This window comes from Dufourea novaeangliae, unplaced genomic scaffold, assembly GCF_001272555.1.
Source record: "Dufourea novaeangliae isolate 0120121106 unplaced genomic scaffold, ASM127255v1 scaffold81, whole genome shotgun sequence".
Classification (NCBI taxonomy): Eukaryota; Metazoa; Arthropoda; class Insecta; order Hymenoptera; family Halictidae; genus Dufourea; species Dufourea novaeangliae.
The window spans coordinates 801,069-826,598 of NW_015373973.1; the positions used below are offsets into that span (position 1 = coordinate 801,069).

Sequence of the window (25,530 nt, forward strand, 5' to 3'; positions counted from 1 at the left end):
TTCGAGGAGAGCGCGTGGAATAAAAGCAAGCGAAGCGTACCAACTGCCCACGTGCTCCGTTTTATAGGGCGATTAAAGCCTTCCTTTCGCGGATGGTCCTCCTGATTACACTTGATTGGATCGTGTCTTGCACACTGCTCGGCTCTGGACTAGCGAAAATTATAGGTCAGCCACATTGTGGATAAGTGTCGTGTATTAAGTATCAGGCTTAACCGTGTACCTCGACGTGTCCTGCGTGCTCGCCGCAAGATTTGTTGTGACTAAGCGTTCCGACGTTAACCTCGTTTCATGGTTAATTAATCGCCCGCGAAATTAATTAATTGCTCGGTGATAATGCCAATCACGTTTCACACGTGGTGCAAAAAAATATGTATGTGTTCGCTTATCGCCGCTTTTATTATTAGTCAACAATCTGCCCCCGATAAATCCGTGAAATATGTACGTACAATCATCCCGTTACGTACTGGACTTGCTTCGGTCGGCAGCGATAAACGCAACGCGGAATCACGGTACAGAATCTGATTCGGTACAAAAGCCCTACCTCGGCATTAAGTCTGGTATGCGTTTCGACGAAATTTTTCTCGAGCATGATCCTAGAATAGGTTGCAAAGTACTTCCACGCAAGTTTAAAACCTGTCACGGTGTAAACCAAGTTTATTGCATCTACGTAAGCGTGTGTGTGTAAAATCTTATCAAACAAGAACTTGAACGAAGAATTATGCGGTTTCGATGCTTCTACAATGTTCTGTACTCACGTATTCTTCCTTTATTCAAACTTAGGTACCTACTCGTCTATTGTAAATAAATAAATATTTATTTCAGATCTTTATAATGTCCTCAGAAAAAAGAAAAACCGACGAAATCTGCGTTTCAATGACGTAGGTACCGGGCTTTACGCTTTAATTCAAAGATAACATTAATCCAGAACGATAGAGATATATAATTTAAATATACACGAGTTTCTTACGAACTTTCGAGTAATCGGTAGGTTACGTAAGATCGATGAAAATTTTCGTAGCACGTCGCAGAAGAATCGGGGAGAGCGCAAATTCCGAGTTCGTTGCACTCTCTCGATCGGTCAGCCGCGAGTTGAAAAGACGGTCGACTTATAGGTGGGATTGGACTGCTGTTGGGGCTTCTCTCACCGGAAGCTCACTGTCCTGTGCCGCGAGCCCTTCCGCTTTTGCGTATAGATATTTTAATGAAGCGGTTCGTTCGATCGGTGGTCCCACTTCCTGGAGTTTGGATGTACCTTATACTTTGGATGAATGCCTCTCCCTGTCTTTCGTTAAGCCTGCTGCTGCTGCTGTTATATCCTCCGGATAAGTCGCTGTCGGACTGTTCGAAACGAAAAGTAGTTTGGCTTGCGTCTGGCTGCTATAAGTAAACCGGCGCCAAATAATTTAGACGACCATTTCCATCGAACAAGACACATGGCGAGCGCGGTTCTTGCTCGTCTAACCTCGATACGGATTATTGACTTAATTCTCCGGGGACGCGAGTAAATTGCGTTTAACGAACTGCCTCGCGATATCCCATTTGAGGCATCAATTCGCCGAGCTTATGAGTCCTTACGGCGGTGTATGTATGTTCAGGCGAAAATACAAGCTGTTCTTAATTAATATCTGCGTTTGCGCTGTGTACCACAACGATCGATTTCACTGAACAAGAAATTCTTAAGTACATTCGAATGGCTGATTGCGATATCCGACAAAGATCTGCGGTTTAATTAGCAAATTCGAATCGTTCAGTTTGTTTTTAAGACTGATCGATTCGATACAGTGTTGCGTCGAATCGCGCCGATGTGAACTACCGATTTTTTAAAGTAAAGACGTGATAATAATGTGCGCTCGTAAATGGAAGGTTAAACCAAAGCTGCGGATGCATACGTTACGTTCGTGTACTCGATAAAGATTACGCGCGTTATATATGCGTGACACACATTTCGATACGTTCGTCGTGAATTCCCGTGCTCGACGACGTTACGTTGCGATCGTTCGAATATGCCATTGGTATGCACGTTTTTGGAGTAATTCTTGGTCGATGTTTGCGGTCGAAAGGAGTCTGTGTCTGATCTAATAAAATCTTAATTATATGATTCGTAAAGTAATATTTATTTCTTTACATAACTGTTCTTACGTGTTTTACAGGAATATAAAACATACATTTTAAATAATCTGTCGTAGAATGTTTATTCGTGTGTTACAAATTAAGGAATGTTTCCATTATACATCTATTATCACCTACGTTGCACCTGTGCTTATATAAGCCGTATGACTCCTTTTGAAACTGTTGAAACTTGAATGAACGTGTTAACACGATCAATTGTACATAGTTCACCGCGGTAAACGTGTCAGTTTATTTCTTAATCCTTTAAGGGCATCTGTTTTTGGATGAATTTTCTGTTCGGTGGTTTCGAGCGATTAACGGTGCGCGTTGTCGATGGTCAGGTCGAACGCGTCAAAGTATCACCCTATCAGCTTCATTAATAGCAAAATGCCTTTCAGCGAACGATTGACCTTGCAATACGCAACTCGCTTCAATAGAACGAGTCGTCTCCATTGAGCGACCAACAGTGGAACTAACGGAGCGCCGAGAGTAGGGAGTTCGTACTTATATTCGTAGTTGCTCACGATCAACGAACGACGATCCACGATAGGTACTTTTTCTTTCATCTTATACTTAGCTCACTGACGACAATTTTCGCAACGAGGACGAACCTTTTGCGTATTATCCGTGTTGAAAATTAGATATCCTGAGAATTTTTAATCGTAGGATTCAGGTTAACATACAGCAATTGTGACCGTTTCATGTTATTTTGATTCGAATAACAATTTAAAGATAAAGAACTAGTTGTACTAATTTGAGAGTTGTAATTGTACAGTATAAACAGTCCTCAGGAGTAGCAATTCCATTGAATCGAGTCAGTTTTCGCAACGTGTTTTTCGGAAGTTCTTTGTTTCCTAAAGCAGACATTCGGAAAACCATTTCATCGAAGGAAATTCACTGAAACGTTGATCTACTTATTCATGGCACCGCTTTCACAGCTACCACCGTGACGAATTGTTCTCGTTTACCGGCAAATCGGAGATTCCGAGATTACATTTCAATAAGAGCGAAATGTTAGAAAGTAGTTGTCTTTTATGGAAGGAAAGGATTTAGTACATTAGCCTTCACTGTTTGCATATTTTTCTAGTCATTCATTACCTGTAACTTTGTACAACGTAATCCTAGGTTACCGAGTGGAAAGCTATAATGTGTATACAGCATAATTTTACGCTGTCGACCGTCAGTGTATTAACTATGGAAGTCAAAAGCGGTTTTAGTTTTGTTCGCTAACAATTCTACTATCAGTGTGCTCCAATCGGTAATCCTTAAACAAGTCATTCTGTGTGAATCACCCGATCGTATTATTTCCAAACGCATATCGTACACCGAGCATCACAGATTTAAAACTCTCGACGAGAACACACGGAAATCATGTCAGAAAGATAAACAAACTGCAGCAAGTGCGAGAGATTGTCGCGTGGATAATACGAAAGACAATTATAACGACCCTCCGGGCCAATTAGCGTTGATTGAGTACCTGCTAAAGCGATTACAGCTCCGCGTTAAATTTCATCGAAACGATGATACCATCAACCGGGTCATTTTGATTCTACGCGTCTACCTTGTTTGTTCGACACACCGCTTTTTATTAAACAACCCTTTTTCTTATCGGTCCCATGTCATAAGAAGGAACGCCTTCTCCACACCGATACACGCGATGTTTTACCCTTTAGCAGTCGATGGAATACCGATCTGCGATGAAACCGAGGATATCAATATTTTCAAACCGCTCTGGCATCCTGCTGCGTTGCCAAATTTGTTGTTCAGAAAATTTTAATTATGTTACAACCTGTTTATTACTCAGTTAATGATAGACACTAATACTCGGTGGACACGAGGCGATGCAGTAGGTACGACGCTGTGTCAATGATCACTTACTTACACGATCAGAAAAGTTTGCCAAATTCTGAATAATCGTTATTTAGAAATTCAGTTACTTCGTTGAGGATTCACAGGTGGATCCCACGTTCGATGTGCGGTATCGTTGAAAATATCACTCTGCTGAATCTCATTGCGCAACCGATGGAAAAACGTTTATTCCGGAGGATTTCGGTCGACGCTTCGGTTTTTAACTCTGAACCCAGTCGAAAGATTTTTCCAAACCTCAAGGACCTGGTGTAGCAGACTCGAATAGATGCCGTTCCCCTCAAACAGCCGTGTCCTTGCGTTTACGTAAGCGTTGTCGGGGATACACGTGTGTTACGCAAAGAATCCAAGCGTAAATGATTCCTCACGAATATCTCTTTTCTCCGCGAATATTAGTTATCGTGAAATTTCTCTATCGCTGCTTCGGTAACAGATGTTGGCACAGAGTAGTCTTTATCGTTTAATAACGAGAAAGAAACCAATTGCGTCGCTTTCAAAATACGTCAATTTTTTTTAGTTGTCTTTCTAATGTAATATGTCAAGCTTGTCTATAGTTTTATCCTACTTCTTCCTTGTACTGTATTGAAATATACCCATAAATATCAACGAACAAAATGAATATTTTTAAACATCCTAATAAGATCAAAGCGTTTCTTAATAAGAAATTCGACTCCACTGGACCAAAGGATGTCCTGTAAATGACAAACAAATCTGTGTGCACGTAACTATATGGGTTAACCGTTTCATTTCCAAATTATTGTCTTATTTTACCAATAAGCCTTTAAATGCACATTCAAATTCGTGTTACACGATCTATACAAAGAAACTATTAAAAAATACAACGTACTAATGTTTTATTTCCTAATCTCGAATACGTATCTATATGGCAACAGTTGGAACGAAAGGGTTAAAAGTCCCAACAACAATTCTGTAGTACTTCTGTCAAACAATGCAGTCGTGTATTCTCCGATAAAGAGGCGAGTCCACTTGTTCCTCGAAAACGTAACCGTCGCGTCCAATCGTAATGTCACGGTCGCGCGCGCACGCGGGCCTTTCTTATCGTCCCAGCTGGAGAGAATATGTTTGGCACGCGCGAATTTTTGTCGCGGGACACATGCATGCAACGTGTATCCCGATAATCCGATCGGGCAATGCGAGGCTCGTACGTTTCTCTGCCTTTTTATTACCGACCCTTTTAGCGCGATCGACGAGACACGGCCAGTCACTGCATGAATTGCAAATCAGCTTCCTTTGTGCAACCACGAGGCGGCGCGGTAAAGTTCTTTGATTACCGCTGGCGCGCAAGAAACTTCTCGCAATGCATCGATTCCCGTGTATATGTACATATACAATATAAGTGAGAATCAAAAGTGAGTATACACGTTGAAAGTATGGGATTTATTCACATTTGTTTCTCTCAATTTAGAATCTAACATTTCGCATAGATACTCTACTACATTGAGATCTGGCTACTACGGAGGACTTAACTGATTGAAAGTATTTTCCACCAAACAATTTTTAACCACCTTTGTTGTATACTTGGGGTAACGATCCCACTAAAAAAACCGTGAATGGACTTGCAGTTGAATTTAGTTTAAAAATGTTAAAACATTGAAAATGTCCATAACGCTATGAATTAAAAAGAAAAACCAAACTGTCCTACACCAGCGGTTGCTATGCTACCCCAAACTATAATAGTACATTCACCATGTTTAACGATATTTAAAAAATTTTGCGGTCATAACTTCGAATTTCTTTTTTTTTTCGATCTTTTCGGCTGTCTATTCATCTCGAAAATTTTCAGAAAATCATATTCAACTGTATTACTACCATGATCTTATAACAATAACATGCTACAGAAGTATTACACGAACCTCACCTTTGTAAGGTGTATACTTACTTTTGACTCACAATGTATGTATCTCGTGTATTTCCGTGCGGATTTCGTGAGTTCAGGAACTAGGCTTCTCGCGAATTCAGCTTATTGCCGCTCCGGGGGAACGGTTATACACACTCGCCCTGTAAAACTTTCGCCGTGTTGCGTCAACAGGTGAATTAGCTGGCATCGAACTGGAAACTTTGTTTAATTTTCTCCCCCCTCTCGCTAGTTAATCCGTTTATTAACAAGAAAATTCTATTACTTGTGAAACTGTGAAACATGGAGAAATGCTTCGCGTGGATTCTACGAACAAACGCAACTACACGAATTTTCTATAGAAACACCTGGTTTTACTTCGCATTCCTCCATCCGACCGACCGTTTTTACGTTTCTATAGTTTCATCACTGTGGTATTTAGATTTTTCGAGAGTTACTAAGTATCTAATCAATGTATGCCTACTTACAATTATTAATGATAAGATCATGCCTCCATTACACCGACAAAAGTAAAGTACAACTGAGTAAAGATGGAAGTAAAATATGTATATTAAATGTAAGACTAAAATACCAGAAAAGTAGAGTAATATCGTTGAAGACAATGGACATACACACAGACTGAAATAATCTTGGCTAGGTCGGTATACGATACACTAGTTTTTGAGTAACAGTTTTCAGGGAAACACGAAGCTGCATAATTCATTACTTCGGAGAATTATAGGGAATATCGTACGTCATGCGACGTAAAACTAATAATAGGCTTGTGGAGGCCGGATGATCGATTCTGTCAGGAAGCAAACCTCTCGTATGATTCAGCCGGTTCTTCTTTTTTGGTTGTATTTTGTCATTCGACGAGTCTCTGTATGAAATATCAGTGAGCGTGTATACTAGAAAATGGGAGGTACCAGGAGATACAATCTGCAAATTTTTCAGACAATCTCAACAGCTTACATTGGCTAGACTTTTGTTGCGTGTAACAAAAATCAACGGAAATTATTAAGTCGAAGATTAGTCGAGGTATAATTACATGTTGCTCGTACGAGGGTGAGGAGCAACAAGCTCTCGATGTCGTGTTTTTCTCTGTGCAGGCGTAACGAGGGGAACAATGGTCGCTTTCACCGAAAACTGTGACACTCGAACCCCGGAGAACCCGTGGTCTCGAGGTCTTTGGCCCTTCCTCTTTTCCCTCCCCTCGTGGATCATTTTCGTCTTCCCACTTCCTTCGGCCATCCGAATATTACCAGTCATAGTTTTACCTTTCGCCCGATTATCCCGGGGCTTCTCTATGTATTTTCGTAAATAGATGCTCGCCGATAGAATCCACTCGCCATCGAACCATTCGACGAGATTCGTCTATCGACGAGAATTCGTGGAACGCAATACAAAGTTCGTCTGTTTATCTGGTCAATCGCAACTTCGCGGATTAACTTGACGAATTGACAGTGGATGTGCTCGTGATCCTGTCGATACGGTGCTCGCTGACCTGAAAATCCATCTGGCGTGTCGATACGTTCCACTACGATTCTTGTCGGTTTTTTCTGAAGTTTCTACGAGTTTCCGAGGGATCCCCTCTTCTTGCTCTAACGACGATTAATGATCGCGGGTTCCATCGCGGCGATAGTATCGGAATTATAATTGAAATAATGCTTGGTATTTTATAATAAGCTTTCCACATCGTTCCCTAACCCCGAGGAGTATAGAAATCTTGGAAGAATGTTCACTTTGTTCGTACGAATTCTCAGATCCATTTTGTTTAGGAGAACGCCTGGTTTACACGCCGGAATAGTCGTTCGGAAATAGGTTAATAACGGGGTTGGGTCAGGCACGCCGGGTCACGACCATAGAATCGAGAATCGGAACGATTTCACCACGAGGGGGGTCAAGCCGCCGTGTTTACTTTCTTGAGGGAAAGCGTTTTGCTGTTTTTTAACTGTTGCTCGCTGTTATAACGAGGACTCAATTGTAGGTTCAACAACGTCACGGTTCTCGATATCGTACTAAAAAGTGAACGCTTCGCTCTGGCAGTGTTACTAGCAACGGTTTCGTAGTTTAGAGTTGCTACTTCAGATGTACCGTGTCTCTTTGTTATATAAACTTTTTTGTATCCAAGTGCGTTATCGTTACCTCTTGATTGTTAATAGCGACCGTGCGTAGAAGGGGCCCGTTATGTTCTCGCCGTTTAGGACTGGCAATGAATATTCAACCAGTTGTTGCTGAGGGTTTCATGCAGATAACGTCGAATGTAGGCTCAAGATAACTCGTCGAATACAATTTCTTGAGCTTAACAACCTTCTGTCACTTTCTCCCCTCGTTGTATGTATACCATTTTATGTTTGCGCATTTTAAGCTGCGTTATACGCTACAGTTCGAGACATGATTATGGGAAGGATCGTATTAGCTAGTGATGGGATCAAATACGTTGCATTGTAATATCATTGTACCACGAATGTATACTCCCGAGGCATCTATAAGTACTTTAAAAACCAAACAATAGCAGTTATATACTTTTATGCTACCAAAGAGTGTATCCGTGTGTATAAAGAATAAGTAGGTATCTATAGATAATGTTCGCATATTACTTGAAAGTGTCGAGTGCATAGAATAAATGTATAAGTACCAATTGAACGTAATACGTAAATTGGTTAATATTCATGAGTGGCTATTATATCGATCGTCATACCATCACTGAATGGAGTCTTGAAACAACAGAAGTTGGAATTCCAAGGTTAACGTCGTCCATACTCGGCAGCTAATTCATTTGTAGACGCAAATGGGATTGATTTTTTCTTTTATAGGCGCCAGCTGCCAGAACGTTCTTCTGTGCACGGTGGTAACCCGTCGCTATTTCTGTGATCGTAAATTGGCCTTCTTATTTTTCTACGCGCACGAGTTACAAACAAGCGGCCGGAGACGCGTGGTGACACGAGCAAACACGTCACAAGACGTGTTCCAATCGCAGGGGCGTGCGCAGGCAATTACGTTTGACAACGCGAACGAATCGTGGTGCTCGACGGACCATTTATGTAGAACTTAAAGTGCTTAAACGAACACGAGACACGTGCGCGGTATTCAGACGCCGATCGAGCACACGAATCGAATGACTCGTGGGCACCGTCGCGTAAATTCCGAATTAACAATGCTGCCTTTAGACCGTGGCCAGACGAGCGTTCCCCCGGCCCTACGGGGGTGAAACGTTAACGCAAGACCGGAAGAAAAATCCAATACAGTTGCGCGTATCGCGCGAGAGACCACTCGAGCGTGTACCTCTACCATTGTGAAAATTTCCCACGTGTCATTGAACCGTTACGTTCACACACGAACACGGGGATCACAATGGGCCACGACCTTTTCACCGTGATTCATGCGCTTGCACGTGGAAACTGTTACGAACGCTCCAAGCTATCTAGATTCCACGAATTTTGTTCTTGTTTGAATTACGGGGATTCCCTTGTATCTTGCATAGCAAATCGTTTTATTTTATATGTTATTTATGATATCAAACGTCATGTTTTTTGGAACTCATATAGGAACCTTAAAAACGAACTCGTGGAAACCGTTGTTGAGGATCATTATGTTTTTTTTTAACTGCATTGTCATATTAGTGTTTTAATCGCCGCGAGAAAATGTCCGTAGCGGTGCTTGGAAAAACAACGTGGAAAAGGAAGAAGAAAGGGAATCAGGTGCTATTACCTCGCGCAGCTAATACAAAGGCAGCCACTGTGTAACCTGTTTTAGGAGCGAACGTTAAGTAACTTACCTGAGCGCCGTCGTCCACCAGACTGTCCCGAGACAGTATCCGAACCCGTGGAATTCGAGTATCGCCTGGAATCCTTTTTTCGTGGAATCGAAAACGTTCGACGATGGGCTTTTAATCATGCGAGAGAAGGGTCTGCGACGAGGACCCGCGTTTTTTGCGAGAATATAAATTGTGAAGGACGGTTTCGTTTGTTTTCGAACAACGTGGAGCAACGAAAAAAGTTTATGGGTTCAATGATTTAGCCAGATGATTAGACTTTCGAGGATAGTAAGACCTAGTCTCCTGTAGATTCAAGTTCGGATCCTTGTTACGAGCGCAACAGGACGAAATTCTCCTTGAACGACATTCAGAATACAACTCGATTAATACGCGTCCTTGTGCTCGGAGAAGGCGGTCCCGTTCGGGCAGGCATTATAAATCAGGATGAAGCAGAAAAGGTAGAGCAGATGCTGCCGCGACTCCATTTACGTCGTCCGTGGATTTATGTCTTTCTCCCCTCGAAGATCGTAGAACGATTCTAGGAACGACGGGATGCGTTTTAATTGCGAAATTGAGACACGTTTCGTGTAAAACGTTCGTCGTACACATCTAAATCCCGGGGGAACAAGGAAACATTCGTGACACGCAAGAGTCGAAGTGTGTATAGGTGCGCGGGTGGGTGGTGCCGGTCTCTTTGTTTTGCGATCGGGCAATTCACGCTCTCTTCGTCTTTCGAAACAACTGTTCGCTCGATGAGAAATACGTACGTATGTCCGTAGGACACGATGCAAACAGGAAGCGAATGGTTATAGCATATTTATCGACCGTACGCATGATTAATGTCGAAAAGCGTAGACGGAAGCCGTATAAAGTGAAAGAAAACGGCAAGGAAGAGACGAAAGGGGAATGTAAGGGAGGCGGTTCCTATTACGTAGGCCGCGTGCATCGCGCCACTTCCGGATGCTAGGGCTTTACATAACATTCAGGCGGTTTTTATCTCTATCGACAGTGTAATTGTACTGTTGCAGCTGTGTCTTGACAGCTTACAAAGGAACCCGGCCTGTTCCTTCCGTGTGAACAATAATTTTGCAGAGAATTGTGTGATGCGTGTATGAATCCTTCCGTCTATTGGGGCTATAAGACAGAGGTTGATTTCTTGTTTCATTTAATCGATTGCCAAGAAAGTGAAAACAGGACGCCACAGGTTATTACAAGCGTCTCGAAACGCTTTGCCAAGAGTCACATAAATGTTTATTCATTTGGAATCACACGTCTGATTAATTCGCAGAGTACGAACCTTGAAAGCAGACGGCCCTATCAATTGCGAGCCATACCAACTGTACGCGTTACTGAATTGGCATCGTCGATCTTTACTACGTAATCTGGAAAAACGTGATCGAAGAATGTGGAAAGACTTTGAAAACGCGATTGGTTACACGTGAGGTGGTACCAGTTGGCACTACGCTCGAGAGTTTTCCAACATCCAAATCGGGCCAGATTGTGTTCCTTCGAATGATCTGCTGGTCCGTCGGGTCGGAGATGTTCAGGAACGAGTTTTCTGCCACGGAGGAGAGCTATTTTTACAGGGTATCGCGCGTATGATACGGGACAATCGTGAGTCACGTTTTAAAAACTGGTTTGATTCTGTATACATATACACCATCGGCCAAGCCCGCCGTCCGTCTCTGTATGTACACGCGTTCACGCGTCCCCCGTGTATATACCTGTCAGGGGGACAGACACCGCGAATCGCAACGAGAATGCACTTACGATTCTGCGCGACGAACGTCCTTGGAGCGGACAAGAGTATCGAGGAATGCGGTTTTGGAATTGAAATCGGTCCACCCTTGCCGCGCTCGCGCTCTCCCTTGCACGAGCTAACCTTGAAACAGTTACGACACCCTCTGTTTGGATCCCATGTTTTCGTCGATACGAATTGTTCACTTTCCTCATAACCCTTTTACTGCCAATGTCGAACAATACGTGTTCGTGTCGACGTCCCTTGTCGTTGAGATGTAGAAATTTTTCAGAATCTTGACGGATCGATACGACTCGGAGGCTCGAATCATCTCGAGAATCGTACGTTCTCGTAGGGTAGAAGGAGGTGGTAATTATGGTCATTAAATCAATAATAAGTTACAGAATAACAGAATAATCACTTTGCTATTCATTTCTTGGGTAAAATTAGCGAATGAACAAAAAAATCTGCTCAGTCCTACATACTGCATTCTTTGAACGAGCTCATAGGTCACATGCAATTAATTAATTAAATCATTAATTATGTTAAAATTACATTACAATTGCGTTATAAGCGCAAAGTGTAACATCGGTGACATGTAAAAACAAAAAGTACTTGTTATTCTCGAATGCATAGCAAGAACTTAACTTGACCGTTTGGGGGTTCAGCGGAGAGTATTGTGGGACGTGATCAACAACAAATTGCACATGCCTTAGGCATTTCGTTTTGTAATAAGACTGACCGCTGGTGACCATTACTCCATTCTCCCCTACCAGTTGTAGTCTGCTTCTGAATTCAGTGCTTCTCTCTTTCGACTATGCTCTGAAACCATACGATGCTAATCAATGGTTTTCTTTATACTGTTGTTGTAAAACGGAGAGAGTCAATTTGGTAGCATCGTCGAATAGTGATCTTCGCTAATTGGTGGGATCAATGGGAACAAGTGGGCGTCAGTGACAAATCACCGTCATAGCAGTCAGTGTCTTCGTCTTCGTATTTGCTCTCCACAATATTTAAGTCCAACTGCTCCGTCTTGTGATGGTTTGCACGATTAGAACTTTCCGAAATCGTTGGAACGAAATCGTTTCATTTGAATAACATTTCTCTACTATACTCTGTTTGCAATGAAACCTAGTAGATCAACCAGAGTGGCAGATTTACCGAACGATCATCGTTGTTGATATCTGGTAACTGCATTCCACGTACGCACGACGAGAGGCTTTATCGCGGTGAAATTTACGCAAATCTTTCCAGAAACCTCGAGAACTTTGCTATCGCGACGGCTCCTCAATCGGTTGTTTCGATTTCTCCGACCATGGAACGTTCTTTCGTTTTATCAGCTTATCTCGGATCGAGGTCGGGCCGCCGCGTCTATTCATTCACGGGGATGCTATCTCTCGTCCCTCCTACGCTACGCGTTCTCACGCTTGTTCTTGTATCCCGTCGGAAAATTTGCATACTCGTTATGCTTCGAATTGTTATCCAGCTCCCTCTTCCCCTTCCGCGCCTGTTTCCTTCGTTTCCATTTATAGGATGTGGATGACATGTAGTTAAAAGCAAGCCGAATGGGACACAGATTTCGATCGCCATAAGTGCCATTACTAGACTCTGGGAATTTTTATATGCGTCTTATAGTGTACACGTGTGTTTAACGATCAGTTGAACGAAAGTTTTACCAGAAATTTATTTCTATATATTTCTACCGAAAAGCTTCTTGCGCATAGATTATTACGCAGCGAAACAAATAGTAGGAAACATACATAAGACAGATTGAAGGGAGTTAGCTCAGCTGTTAAATATCTGAATATTTTTTCAGGGTTCTAGGGTTAATGTATTCAAAGCAGGAAAGATTGTAGATGAGGCGAAACCAGCGGATAGTGAAAAATAGACTCAATATGCAAGAACGGAGAGATATTAATGATCATTGGTATTTCCATCCTTCAGTAAACGCAACATCCTCCGTATTTTTTCAGAGTATTATCGCGCTGGAAGAGACATTACAGCAATATTTGTACTTCGTCGACCTTGATGAATCTCAGGCCACCACTGATACACCTGTAGATAAATTAATTATTCATTCATCGTTTTTATCGTTCGCTTGAATGTTGACCTTTGGTCTTTTACACGGGATAAAAATACCAACGTAACAGGAGCGATACCGATCGTTTATTAATGTGCATGCCTCGCGATGTCTCGTACAAGGGGAGGATATCGAGATCGATTCGCGGTCTCGTAATTTGCTCGAGAACCATCACCGTTGGGTTATTGACCACGCGAAATTAAACGAGTATATACCGAAGCGAATTAAAGTGGCGACGAGATTGGACATCGCAGACTGGCGGATATCAGTGTCTTGTAACCGGTGTGAAATTTGCCGTGACGAGGAAAGGATGTTTAGCAAACATTTCGTTACATTAATATCGAATTTGTTACGACGCGATAACGTACGTATTAGCGTGTCGCAAGAAGCAAGTTTCTTCTTCGTTCTCTCTGTATTCCCAGTCTCTGGTAAATCCTGAACGAGATATCTAATCGAATTATCGATCGAGTGAGAAGTAATTATCGCTAAAAATAGCATCACATTCTAACAACAAAAAAGGCAAAATATCTCCTTGTTGTTTGAAGAATGAGTACACGTATTATTCGCTGTATATAACATTGACATTATTGACCCTTTTCTGGCTGATAATCGAACGTATTGTGTCACCCGATAACGCCGATTGCCGAGCATTAATAACACGGAGAAATTGATTCTGTCGGAACGAGGGAGTGCATCGCTGTCTCTCGGGAAAATTGCCCGTAACAAGTGTCTATTAATACTTCTAGACCATGCACTTTTAGTAGAATTAATTCGATTAAATGTGACCAGTTTCGGTGAGGTTATTGTAGTTCAGCCGGATTGTGTGATTCTATGTGTAAATATGAATCAAAAACGTACCGTGAAATTTCTCACATGAAGCTTTTAAGCACTTTATCTTCGAGGTAAAACCATTTTGACAAAATGCCAATTGTCTCACGTGTCAGTCTTTGTTGTTATTGTTCTGTTCGTATGATTAGATCGCAAAGAAATAGCTCGTCGCCGTTTTATTCGCCATTCAATGCTCCGGAGAACAGATTTTGACCATTCTTTATGCTCTATGTTATGATCAATTTTCCATGGTTACCAGAGTAAAGAAAAAGCGTCTCGGTGCTACGACTAATTCGGGAGCTATTTCGAGGCGTTCGCGAGACATCGTCATAACGATCCCTTTTCGTGTCGTCGACCTTTCCCGTTCACGATCGATACCTATCGATCTGTGAAGAACAAAGGGTAACCAGAGATGGTTTATGCGCAGTTTGTGTCCGCCACGGTTGTTTCCCGTAGGTGAAACCATTGTCGGTTTCCGAGCCAAGCCAGAGCCAATAATAATTAGCATTCCGCTTAATGGGATATATAATCCTGACAGCCCAGAAATCACGTGTTTCTCATCAAATGAAACGAATTGACTAATGGCAAATCAGAGAAAGTCTGGACATTAAAGAAATGCACCATTAGGACTGTACTATTTATCTGTAGATTAAAGTTTCAAAATTTTATAATCGACGATCGAGGTCCTGTTCCAGTGGTTATCAAACAAATTTATCAAGGGTTGAGATTGTTGAAAACCTTTCCGCCTTACCACTAATGCTCCGAAGTGAACTCGATTATGTCGCAGTCATCGAGGCATTACTGTAGTTCGGACTGAACGTTTAAACGGCAGTAACTTCGCATCTGTGTAAACTTTTTATATTTCATGTAACATGTAATGCCATTATTGATAATTTTGATCTCTTCGAGGTTCGATTGGAGCAAGACCGCGTGTGTGTGATCGCAGCTACGTATTGTCTTCGTGAAATACTGTTGCCAACCGTTGCTATTGTCGCACCAAATATTATCATAGACGTTTCAAAGGAAAAAAATATTACACACTGGCGGCAATATGCTCGAGCAACGCGACGAAACCGAAATGAATGTCGCGAACGAGAAATTAGCTTGTCGCGAATGACCAAAATAAATATCCTCGAGAATGTATCGAGCATGCGTGACGACCTCGCGCTACATCTTTTTAAGGGAATTTCAACGCTGGTGCGATCATAACTCAATCGCTGTACCGGCGTGATCGTCTTTCAATAGATAGCCATTCGAACGCGGAATATCATTTTCTTACCGATTCATTTCTCCTTCTCCTTGTCTTTGTGGTATTACGACCGAATAAAACTTAATTTGGAATATTTTTTTGTCCATCGACTTGCTTGAAACCACTCACAGGAAAAAACAGCTTTCCGAGGAAATCATTTATATAGTATTCGTGTGAGGCACAAAACTTTTCTCTATTCTGTTCAATAATGACTAGCATTAACACTGAACTTGCTCTCTGTACGAATCAAGAGTAGGTGCGTCGTTGAAACGTAGACAACACTTGCATTATCTCTATTTAAAAGCATGAGCAAGTGGTTGCCCGTGGCTTGCGATCGCAAACAGAAGTACATTTTATTGTATGCAGATAAGCATTCCAGACACTAAACGATTCGCGTCGGTAAAGTCCTTGGCCAGTGGTTAAACGGTTTCGCTCGGCGAATAGTCTCGGGACATCGAGAGGCTCACAAAACGCTCCGAGTTGTGCTCTTCAAATATTATTCGCCGCGATTAAACTTGCTTGCCGTGCCATTTCTTCGTGCCTCGAAACGCAAACAGCGACGTTTCACTCTTTTCATTTCGACAAAATCATTGAAATACAGTGGAAAACGTTCAACCGAGTAGAAGAATAGGTTTTATAATACGACTAATTATGAACAGAAATTATTCTAGACTTATCACTTATTTTTTCATGAAGATTATTCTTCTTTTATACATAGTTCCAAGAATGGACCGCCCAGTATAAGTATAGACGTTTATTAGAATATACACAATTCCTAGGAAATCTCCCCAAGATTAAAATTTTCAAGACCCCCGAATGGTTGCGCGGCGCGTCCTTAGAAATTGGAAAAATTCGCGCGACGTATAGATTCGAGAGCCTCGAAACTATCGACAGATCTCGAGATGAAAGAACGCAATCCTATTGCACTCGACAACATCGCTGAAATTCGAAATTCCGCCTGGATCAGCGAGTAAACGCAGAAACCTCGCTCGCCTCTCGAGCATCCCAGCAGATCTAGACGATCCTGTCCCGCCTCGAATATTCGTCTCGATCATGTTCGTTTTGTGAATCACGCTCGGAGAAAATATTATTTCGGTCGTGGTGGTGGTGGATGTTACAAGCCGGGATAAAGTTGAACGACGCGCTCGAATAAATTGTCGGTTGTTTGGCCGGGGGTCGGATAACGATTGGGACGTTGGACGTTTAATCGAGCCGCCAGCTTTCAGAGCATGAAAATTTACACTGACGTCAAGTCTCTCGTGCATTCACGATTATCTGTCGGATCGCCAATTATTACTTTATCCGGTCGTGATCGTTGGCCACGATCGCCTCGCGTCCTCTCTCCGTCCACGTGGTCTCTCGTCGTCGTTTCCACTTTCGAGAGATTTGTATTCGTGTAAGTTTAATCTTCGAAAAAAGGTTTCTTTCGAAAAGCTGAAAAAAAAATTTATCACTCGTTCGCATGTCTGTTTTGACATTTTCGATTGCTCGTTTAATTCATTGTTTGGTTTTTTTTTCTGTGTACAGAATGTTCCGAGAAAGGTGAGAAAAACTTCAGACGAGACGTCGTTTGAACGTAAGATAGGGGGCACAATTTTAATGCGTTATTTGTTCCGAGTAATTTTACTCGAAGGTTTCGCTGTTTGGATACAAGATTTACTCGGTATCTGGTTAGACCGCGTGATTGTAAACAGTCTTGCTTTTTCCGACAAAAATACAAACGTGTATTGCACGCAAATATTGAGCATTTTGAGTAGGCGGTTCGTAGAGTTAGCTGCAATTCCGAAGAAAACGTTGATATTGTTATTCAGAGGAGTGCTGTAGTTGCACGCGGAAATATTTTCATTTCTGTCATAGAATTTCTGTTTCTGGAACACGGTGTAGGCGGAAAACTGCACTTGAGGAAACGGACGTGTGTGTGCAGAATGCACGTCGGTGACCGTCACCGACGGGGTTAATTGGAAAACAATGGCATCGATGGTTAGAATTTCTAGTGATCTGGGCCACTGGTTGGACGGTTGACGTAGGCCCCGCGTTTAAAATGACCGAACGACCCTTTTCATAAATGGCAGACTGACGAGTATGCGACCTATAAATTGATTCGAATCGCGTCATTCGACGGCGACGACGCGCGTGCGCGCTCGCGCTGCTTACGTTGAATTGTCGCGTCGCGATGAAAATTCAAAGCGCTGCCGCTTTGCCACTCACAATCAGCTTCGTCTCGTGCTTTCAATCGAAGCAGCCTCGCCGCCGAGGCTCAAACGTCCAAACAGATAAATTATTACCGTTTGTGATTGTAACGTGGAAGGTATTGATATTTTCGTGCTTGTGTTCTTAAGCTCGTTGATGAAATGTCTCAACAACTACTGTACCGACCATGTATAAGATGTTGTAACAGTGTTTCAATATTTCTCGATAGAATCTTTAAGTTTGAAATACTCTTCGAGGAATTCGTTTATTTATGTACATATGGATTAAATGAGATAATTGGTCTGGCGCGACCATAATTTTGCATTAAAGAGGATACTCACAGCTGGGTCGCGATGTAGAAGTAGGTTTATCAAAAAGGAAAAAAGTTGTTTTTGCAATAACACACGAGACTATCTCAACGCGTGACTTCTACGGAATAACGGAAATATATAAATCCTATTCCAATGTCTGCAGATCGATACCAGTACTATGAGCTAGACAACTCGAGAGGAGAATCGTTGGCCGAATACGGACCGATTGAATTCTCCTATGTGTCTGACAACGAGGAGGAACATGAACTGGGTAGGTTACGTCGTGCCGCGGACGATAAAACATCAGTCACACCTGCACCGCTGCCCCACGAGCAACTGCAGCAGCAACAGCCACCGCCGCAACAGCAGCCACCACCGCAACATTATATCACGGCACAGTCGCCACAGCCGCAGCCGCAGCCACAGCCACAGTCACAGTCACAGTCACAGCCTTATCAGAACCAGCGATCGCAGCAACAGCCACAGTCGGTCATTAATACGCCAAATGCGCCAGCGAACGTTTCATACTCGACGGACACCACTGAATCGTCTACCGTTTCATCCTCCTTGACGACTGCACCTACGAAGGCGAAGCAGGAAACCCCGAATATCGTCACCTTCCGGCAGCCAACGACAACCTCCACTCAGATAAACACCCTGAGCAAAGAACCGGTAAATGATCAACTGCTACACGCGAATCAAAGGTCATATTGGTCACTCAAACTCACCGAGGGTAGGACTATCTTTGTTATGACAACTGGTTACCCGATTAAGATCGATGGTGGCTGTAAAGATTGGGCCGTAAGGAATCTACAATCGTACAAAAGTATAGAACAGAACAAAATATGTACGTTTCTATACTATTGGTCTGGGAAACGAAAGAAATTGACAAATAGGATGTAAAAGCGAACGAATGTTGGCTAATTATTAATAAGAAAATAACGTGCAGGAATATCCAGTAATGTTTGAGTTACCAATATAAATCTTTCGGTAGTATTAAACGAAGTGCTTCTTCGAATCGTATCATCTATATCGTTGTGTTAATTTCAATTCGACTTTCGTGTTGTACAGGCTGTGCCAGTGGTCTGGGCCAATCGCACAAGATGGACCGGCGTGACCGAGAAATCAACAGAAACGAACAAAAACTCGCAGAAGGTTGCAGAGGCCGTGACCACCGAATCCACGGACAACGAGGACGAGTCCGAGATCGAGGACATCGGCTTGACGAACAAGACTTTGTCCGAGCACAATATCACGAAAACAGCGACCGATACGCATCAGTATTACAATAGCACGTTCATCATCGACGAGATCGTGGGAAAGAAATATTGGGTGAACATAGATAATCACCCGGATCTCAAGGTTAATCATTTGCTCAGCCAGAGCCATCGTCGGGCTGCGGTGAGTCTAGGTCGGGAACGTAGTTACTTTATGTTCACCGTTTGGTCCATATATTATTAGTACAAACTACGATAATCGTTTCACGGTTATGATTACCTTGATATCTTCATATGGAACACGATATTGTACATTATATATTCTTGTAGCGGACGCAAATATCAATTCAGTGAGACAATTTTATGACCTTGACATATCCTTGAACCTTGACCTTAGGAATTTGTTGTATCTAAATAATGAACGATGGCCTTTGGCGGTTAACGATTTAAGACTGATAATTTTAGAACTTGAAATACTCACTAAAACGAGTATACAAATAGAAACATTAGAACTGAACGTAGTATCAGACCATTGCTTCTAGTTTTAGACGCGATGGAATGTAACGGTGTGTCGTCGTCGGTTGCTGCTACTGGATTTCAACAGACGTAGTGGTACATTACCGTCTCAGAATGTTAACATTTTATGATTATTCTTTTGATATAAACGTCAAGACCCCAGGGACGTATCAAAGTCGTAATATTGTAGACTACCAAATTCTTCTAAAAGAGTGTCATACTATAACTAAACAGGACTAACAGCTGATTGGTTCACGGTTGAAACGAATTCGTACCAATTAAACGCATGAAAACATTGACACTTAGACACTTGTTTGTTGCTTCTTGACAGACGGTTAAGCTGAAATTCGATTTCCCGTTCTATGGGCACAAAGTTCGGAACATCACCATCGCCACCGGTGGTTTTCTGTACACCGGCGAGTACGTTCACAGCTGGCTCGCCGCTACGCAATACATTGCGCCGTTGATGGCGAATTTCGATACACGTCTATCGAACGACAGTTACGTCAAGTACGCCGACAATGGTGAGTCGTTAGCGAACAATAACGACGCAGGAAATGCTCGTGTTCACGAGTACACGGATTATAAATATAATCGGCGATGTACGTTTAATTGCAGGAACGGCGTTCACGGTTGTATGGGAGAAGGTTGTCTTGCAAGACAAACCGGATGCGGGCGCGTTCACCTTCCAGGTAACCCTTCATCAAAACGGTGATATCGTTTTCGTCTACTCGGTGATCCCACTGTTGGTCGAGCTCATCGAGGATACGGCTCATCCCGTTAAAGTCGGCCTCAGCGATGCTTATATCATGGACAGAATAGTGTTCTGTAAGTATAGTTATACCTAGGACCATATAATCCCATTACCGTCAACGGGTAACATCGTTTTGTGCGCTACTGTTCCACTTGTCACGCCGTACTCAGTTTCTATGCGCCGCACATACAGGGTGAATCGCTCGCTGCTAGGGTCGAGAAGCAAGCCGCCTGTTTGGTCATTTAAGAGTCGCTAGCTACACCTGCTGAGCAGCCTATGTCTGTAACGGAGACAGAGAGAGTGTCGGTAACCGACAATCGGTTTTCCTCTCGCGGCTTGCCTCTCGATCCTAGCAGCGAGCGATTCACCGTGTATGTATACATATAAAGCCGAAGAGTGGAACAGAGATATGCAATGAGAAACTGGATGAGGTAAAGTGAAGAAAGTGCGATAAATTTCAGCCCGTGTATGCGCCAGGCGCGTGTTTAATGTTACTTTTTATGCATACTCTGTTTTCCTATAAGGGAATATCAACAACCTGCACGATTGCATCGGTTTCTTTGAACCGCAAAGGAAATCACGATGACATCTAAATTTCAAATTATTCATCTCCGTGCAATAGCTATGGTAAAGATGGAATAATATTCAAAATTATAGCTCTTTATAATATTTATTTGGAAAAAGTATGTGAACGTGTTTTCCTATTCAACAAATGATTTGTTATTACTATTCTTTTTGCTTGCATTTCATTTCATTTTTCTTTTTTTCTAACTAAGAATGATAGAAGAACTTGTATGTCCGTTTTAAACTTATTAAGTTTCGTATAATACTTGCGTCCGGAAAAATAGTTAGATTCTAATAAGAAATACCATCTTTATGTTGTACAGCACTGGAATATAGTGCATTCTAAAAGATCTCGATTCCTTCATTCACCTCTTTTTCTGCAGTTGTTCGCAGAAAAACAATCTACGAGTACCATCGCGTGATCTTTAACCGGCAGGATATCAAGAATTGGACGGTGATCTACTTAAACGCATTACCCACCTGCTTGGAGATGGACAACTGCAGAGACTGCTTGACGAAACTGAAAGACTTCGACTGCAAATGGTGTTCCGTGCTGAATCAGTGCAGCACAGGGACGTTCAGGTCACGGCAAGATTGGCTGTTGAAAGGTTGCGATGTCAGGAAGGTAAAAGATGTCGACAATTGCCCGTTACCGACCACGACGTACAAGGAACACGAGGAAGAATTCAATGACGTTGTACACGTACACTCGGAAGAGACTGTCACTGTCAGTGAAATGAGTATGGAGCAGGACAGACACGGAACGAATCCCTTGAAGCGTGGTAAGATTCGAATATTCATTCTACAGGAGGGTGAAGCATTAAACGTCAAAGAACTGTCACCCCAGAAATTTTGGTTATATTTACATTTAAGTTGGATACATTTCACCAACCAAAATATTTTTGCAACATACGTTGTCATTCTATAAACTATAGACTATAGACTGTTGAATTAATCACAGTATTGATCACAACAATGTATATTTATGTGGGAATATGTATGTGCTCCACCCAATACAGGATGTCCATTATATTTGAAAACACATTCAACAATGGAACTAATACTTCGTGTCAGCTTAGCTCCACGAAATATATTCAAATTAGGTACCTTGTATGTTATTGATGTTCTTTTATTTATTTATTTATTTATTTATTTATTTATTTATTCATTTATTCATTTATTCATTAATTTTATTTATTTATTCAGTGTCGTAGAAAATATATCGTACGTTTTGTGTTCATATAAACACATATTCTTGCTTTTTACGCGCAAGATTCCGTAAGTAAAGTGTGTTCCACATGTGTATATTATAGATAGGACACTGTATCCGAATCGGAAAAGTCTACACAAGCTGGTAAGAAATGATCTATAACGCATAATGTTTAAAATTTTTAGCTCGAGCCAACAATATGAACATGGGAGTTTCTGGAGTAATTGGAATCCTGCTGGTGGTCGGTTTAGTCGTAGGTTTAGTGGCCTGGGCTGCATACGCTTATCGTAATCCTCATAGTGCATCTGGGCAGATGTTAATTAGGGTAAGAATTTACGTCGATTATTTAACGTAGAAATAAGAAGAAGAAAACGTGTATATAACTTTGATATCAATTTCTTAAACAGTATCGTCCGAGTCAGTGGAGTTGGCGAAGGGGCGAAGCACGTTACACGGCGGCAACGATTCACATGTGATGAGATGTTATACGTGAATCACAGTCAGCAGTTAGTACAGAACTGTCGGACCAAATTTCCTACTAAATGTAAAACTGTACCAAGTTTTTACGTACGAGACCGTTTGTCTGCAACGATGCGACCGTTGCATCCGCCGATTGCCATGTCCTGACGCGTGAGATCTATTTTTCGACGTTGAAAAAACAAGTATTTCAACTTGTCCATTGTTTCAGAACTAATGGCAATTAAACAACTAACTGCGAAGTTATAGAAAAGAACTTTTCGAAATGAGTTCCATCGTTTGAACGGACTTGACCACAAAAGTTCATTACATGCTAAAATGTTTGAGTTTTGTAAAATAATTTTGCATTAAACTCGTCCATCCTGATTATTTTTGATGACAATGAAACCACAAAAACTGTTTTCGTCTTATGTACTTTAATTGCGAAAAGCATACGAGGTAACCGCATTATTATTTCTATCACTCTTTTTTTTTTTTTTTTGGACCTTCCATGAGCACTTCCAGTTCTGTACGTGGAACCACATTATTGCTTACGTTTTTGTTTAACTGGATATCGCTTCGGTCAAGTATAATATAAGAAGTATGTTCAATCTTGCTAGGTGTTTACAAACTCTCGTTACACAATACATACATTCAAAATACCGTCCTTGTGTTAGCGTTACTGTTAATACTTTATCAATGAATCCGGTATTCATATCAATCCGTATATAGGGAAATGTGCTTACGGAAGTTGCAAGAAAGTCCGTGGATTGGTTACGTAATAGATCGTTTCATCTCAACAGCAAAGTTAATCAGGTTGTACAGTTTATGCGTTTCGTCCTGTAGAAATGCATAAAAACAAACTCGCTACATTCTGTCGGATAGAGGTTGCCCGTAAAAATACCAAACTGATCTCCGCAATCCATACTTTCACGTAAGACTTCATTTAAGTCATTGCATTGTGACGTTCGAAAGTAACGATGAAACGTTTTCAGAGTGAATGATGAAATGTAGAAGAATCAAACGGAAACCGGTATTATTTCGTTGACTTTACGGAAACACTCGTTACGTTTTCCGAGTCGAAGGAAACCGTTTGTGTTGTCGAGGAACGGACGAGAGATTCTTAGCCTGAATATCAAGCGTTTATGTGATTTTAGTATCATGTGGTATACCTTGTTATTGTTTAAGAATTCTTTTTTTTATCGTTAAACAACCACAATAATTGTTTATATATATGTACATGTATAATCTCCGCGACGTGAAAGAGTAATGTGTTAAAGAAATCATCAATCGAACAATCAAGTTCCGATCTAGCCTGTCGAAACTACAGTTCATTTGATACGTGAGAAAAAAATAATGAAAAAATAAAATTTGTCAAATGTTTGATATTCGTTAACATTTACGGTATTGTACAATGGATCTGTTAAATTTTAATTGTTAGCAGTACATTCCAAAATATACAATTCCAGCGAACATAGAATGCCGATCGCGATAAATCGAGGTCTCTATGAACTGTAGTTTCACTTTTCTAACTTTAAGTAAATATATATATACAGATATATTTTACGAAAATTTTTTAAAATACGAGCACCTTAAACTGTACCATGCATGAGAAGGCAACAATGGAAAACTCATATGTATCGATAACATTTGGTCACCAATGTATATAGTAGTACGTTAAAGCAATATAATTTTTATGTAATTGTAAATGTAATTAATGTCTGAAAAGGTGCCTTTGATCGAATTTTTGATCCATTTATTGACTACAGAATATATTGGGTAAATATTTTCTATTAAATATCCTAAATTTAAATGTATAAAAGTTTTCGATTATAAGCGATGGAAGAGATCCTCTGTCTTGCTGTGAACAGCGGCAGTTACAAAGTAGACGATCGTTAGAGTAACTTATACTTGTGGTAGCGAATTTTTACATTTGTAACAATGTAGAATCGAATGATTTTTTTAATCATATTTGAAAACTATCTCCGTACCATGAAATTACCCATAGGAAGAAGGAAACAATTATAAACATCACGAATAATTTTTCTTACATTATTGTGTACGATTTAACTCATAGTTTGTGATAATAAATATTACAATTATTACAATAAACTTGTTTTGTTTTCAACAATTAATTACCTGGTGACATAAATCTATAAAATACTCCTTTGCTTATTAACATATTCTTACATATTACACTCTATTTGACATATTACTAACTTATTAGAATTTATTGATTTTCTATAATTAACGGGACACAGTTTGTTGGCAATATGTATAATACAATATGGTAAGTATACACATATAGTATGTACTATGAAATAAATCAAGTATAATGAACAAGATCTAAAAAGACTCAGCAATCACAGTCAACAAAGTATGCTACAATAAACAACAGTATATATCTAAATTAATAAATATCTATGTACACCTGATACTTTGCTATGCTGCTACAATATGTAAAAAATTGGAGAGATAACTTTAGTGCTTTCCTTATTAGATGTGAATTTTAATGTTTATATACTTATAAGTCACATACATATGTGTATGAATTTCAAAGAAACATGTTCTTGTTTTATTCGTTTTCATATGTTGCCTTACATTTGTATATTTGTAACAGATAAGTTCAGAATAGATGTAGTTTCATAAATAGTCTACCAAATCTACTTTTTGGCCGGCGGCTTACAATTTCCCTTGCGAGAAGCCTTACCATAATGAGCCATCTCGTAGCCGCGGGATTCCGGGAATTGGGTGACGTCACGGCGTGCGAGCGAGAGCGATAGAGCGAGCCGCGGTATCGGTGCTCTCCGTCGGTGTTGACGCGTGCCGA

At 41.1% G+C, this 25,530-nt stretch overlaps 1 protein-coding gene across 1 annotated transcript in view; it reads left to right on the forward strand.

Annotated features, from left to right (window-relative positions):
• LOC107186868 (plexin domain-containing protein 2-like) overlaps nucleotides 1-22,867 on the forward strand; it is a 31,869-nt gene extending 9,002 nt beyond the window's left edge. Inside the window, exons 2-8 of the mRNA XM_015574820.1 lie at nucleotides 18,147-18,655; nucleotides 19,055-19,384; nucleotides 20,048-20,240; nucleotides 20,335-20,544; nucleotides 21,418-21,816; nucleotides 22,430-22,569; nucleotides 22,652-22,867. Of these exons, the coding sequence (XP_015430306.1) occupies nucleotides 18,147-18,655; nucleotides 19,055-19,384; nucleotides 20,048-20,240; nucleotides 20,335-20,544; nucleotides 21,418-21,816; nucleotides 22,430-22,569; nucleotides 22,652-22,720 (1,850 nt within the window). The 3' untranslated portion in view covers nucleotides 22,721-22,867. The remainder of the gene's footprint in view (nucleotides 1-18,146; nucleotides 18,656-19,054; nucleotides 19,385-20,047; nucleotides 20,241-20,334; nucleotides 20,545-21,417; nucleotides 21,817-22,429; nucleotides 22,570-22,651) is intronic.
• The last annotated feature ends 2,663 nt before the right edge of the window (nucleotides 22,868-25,530 follow it).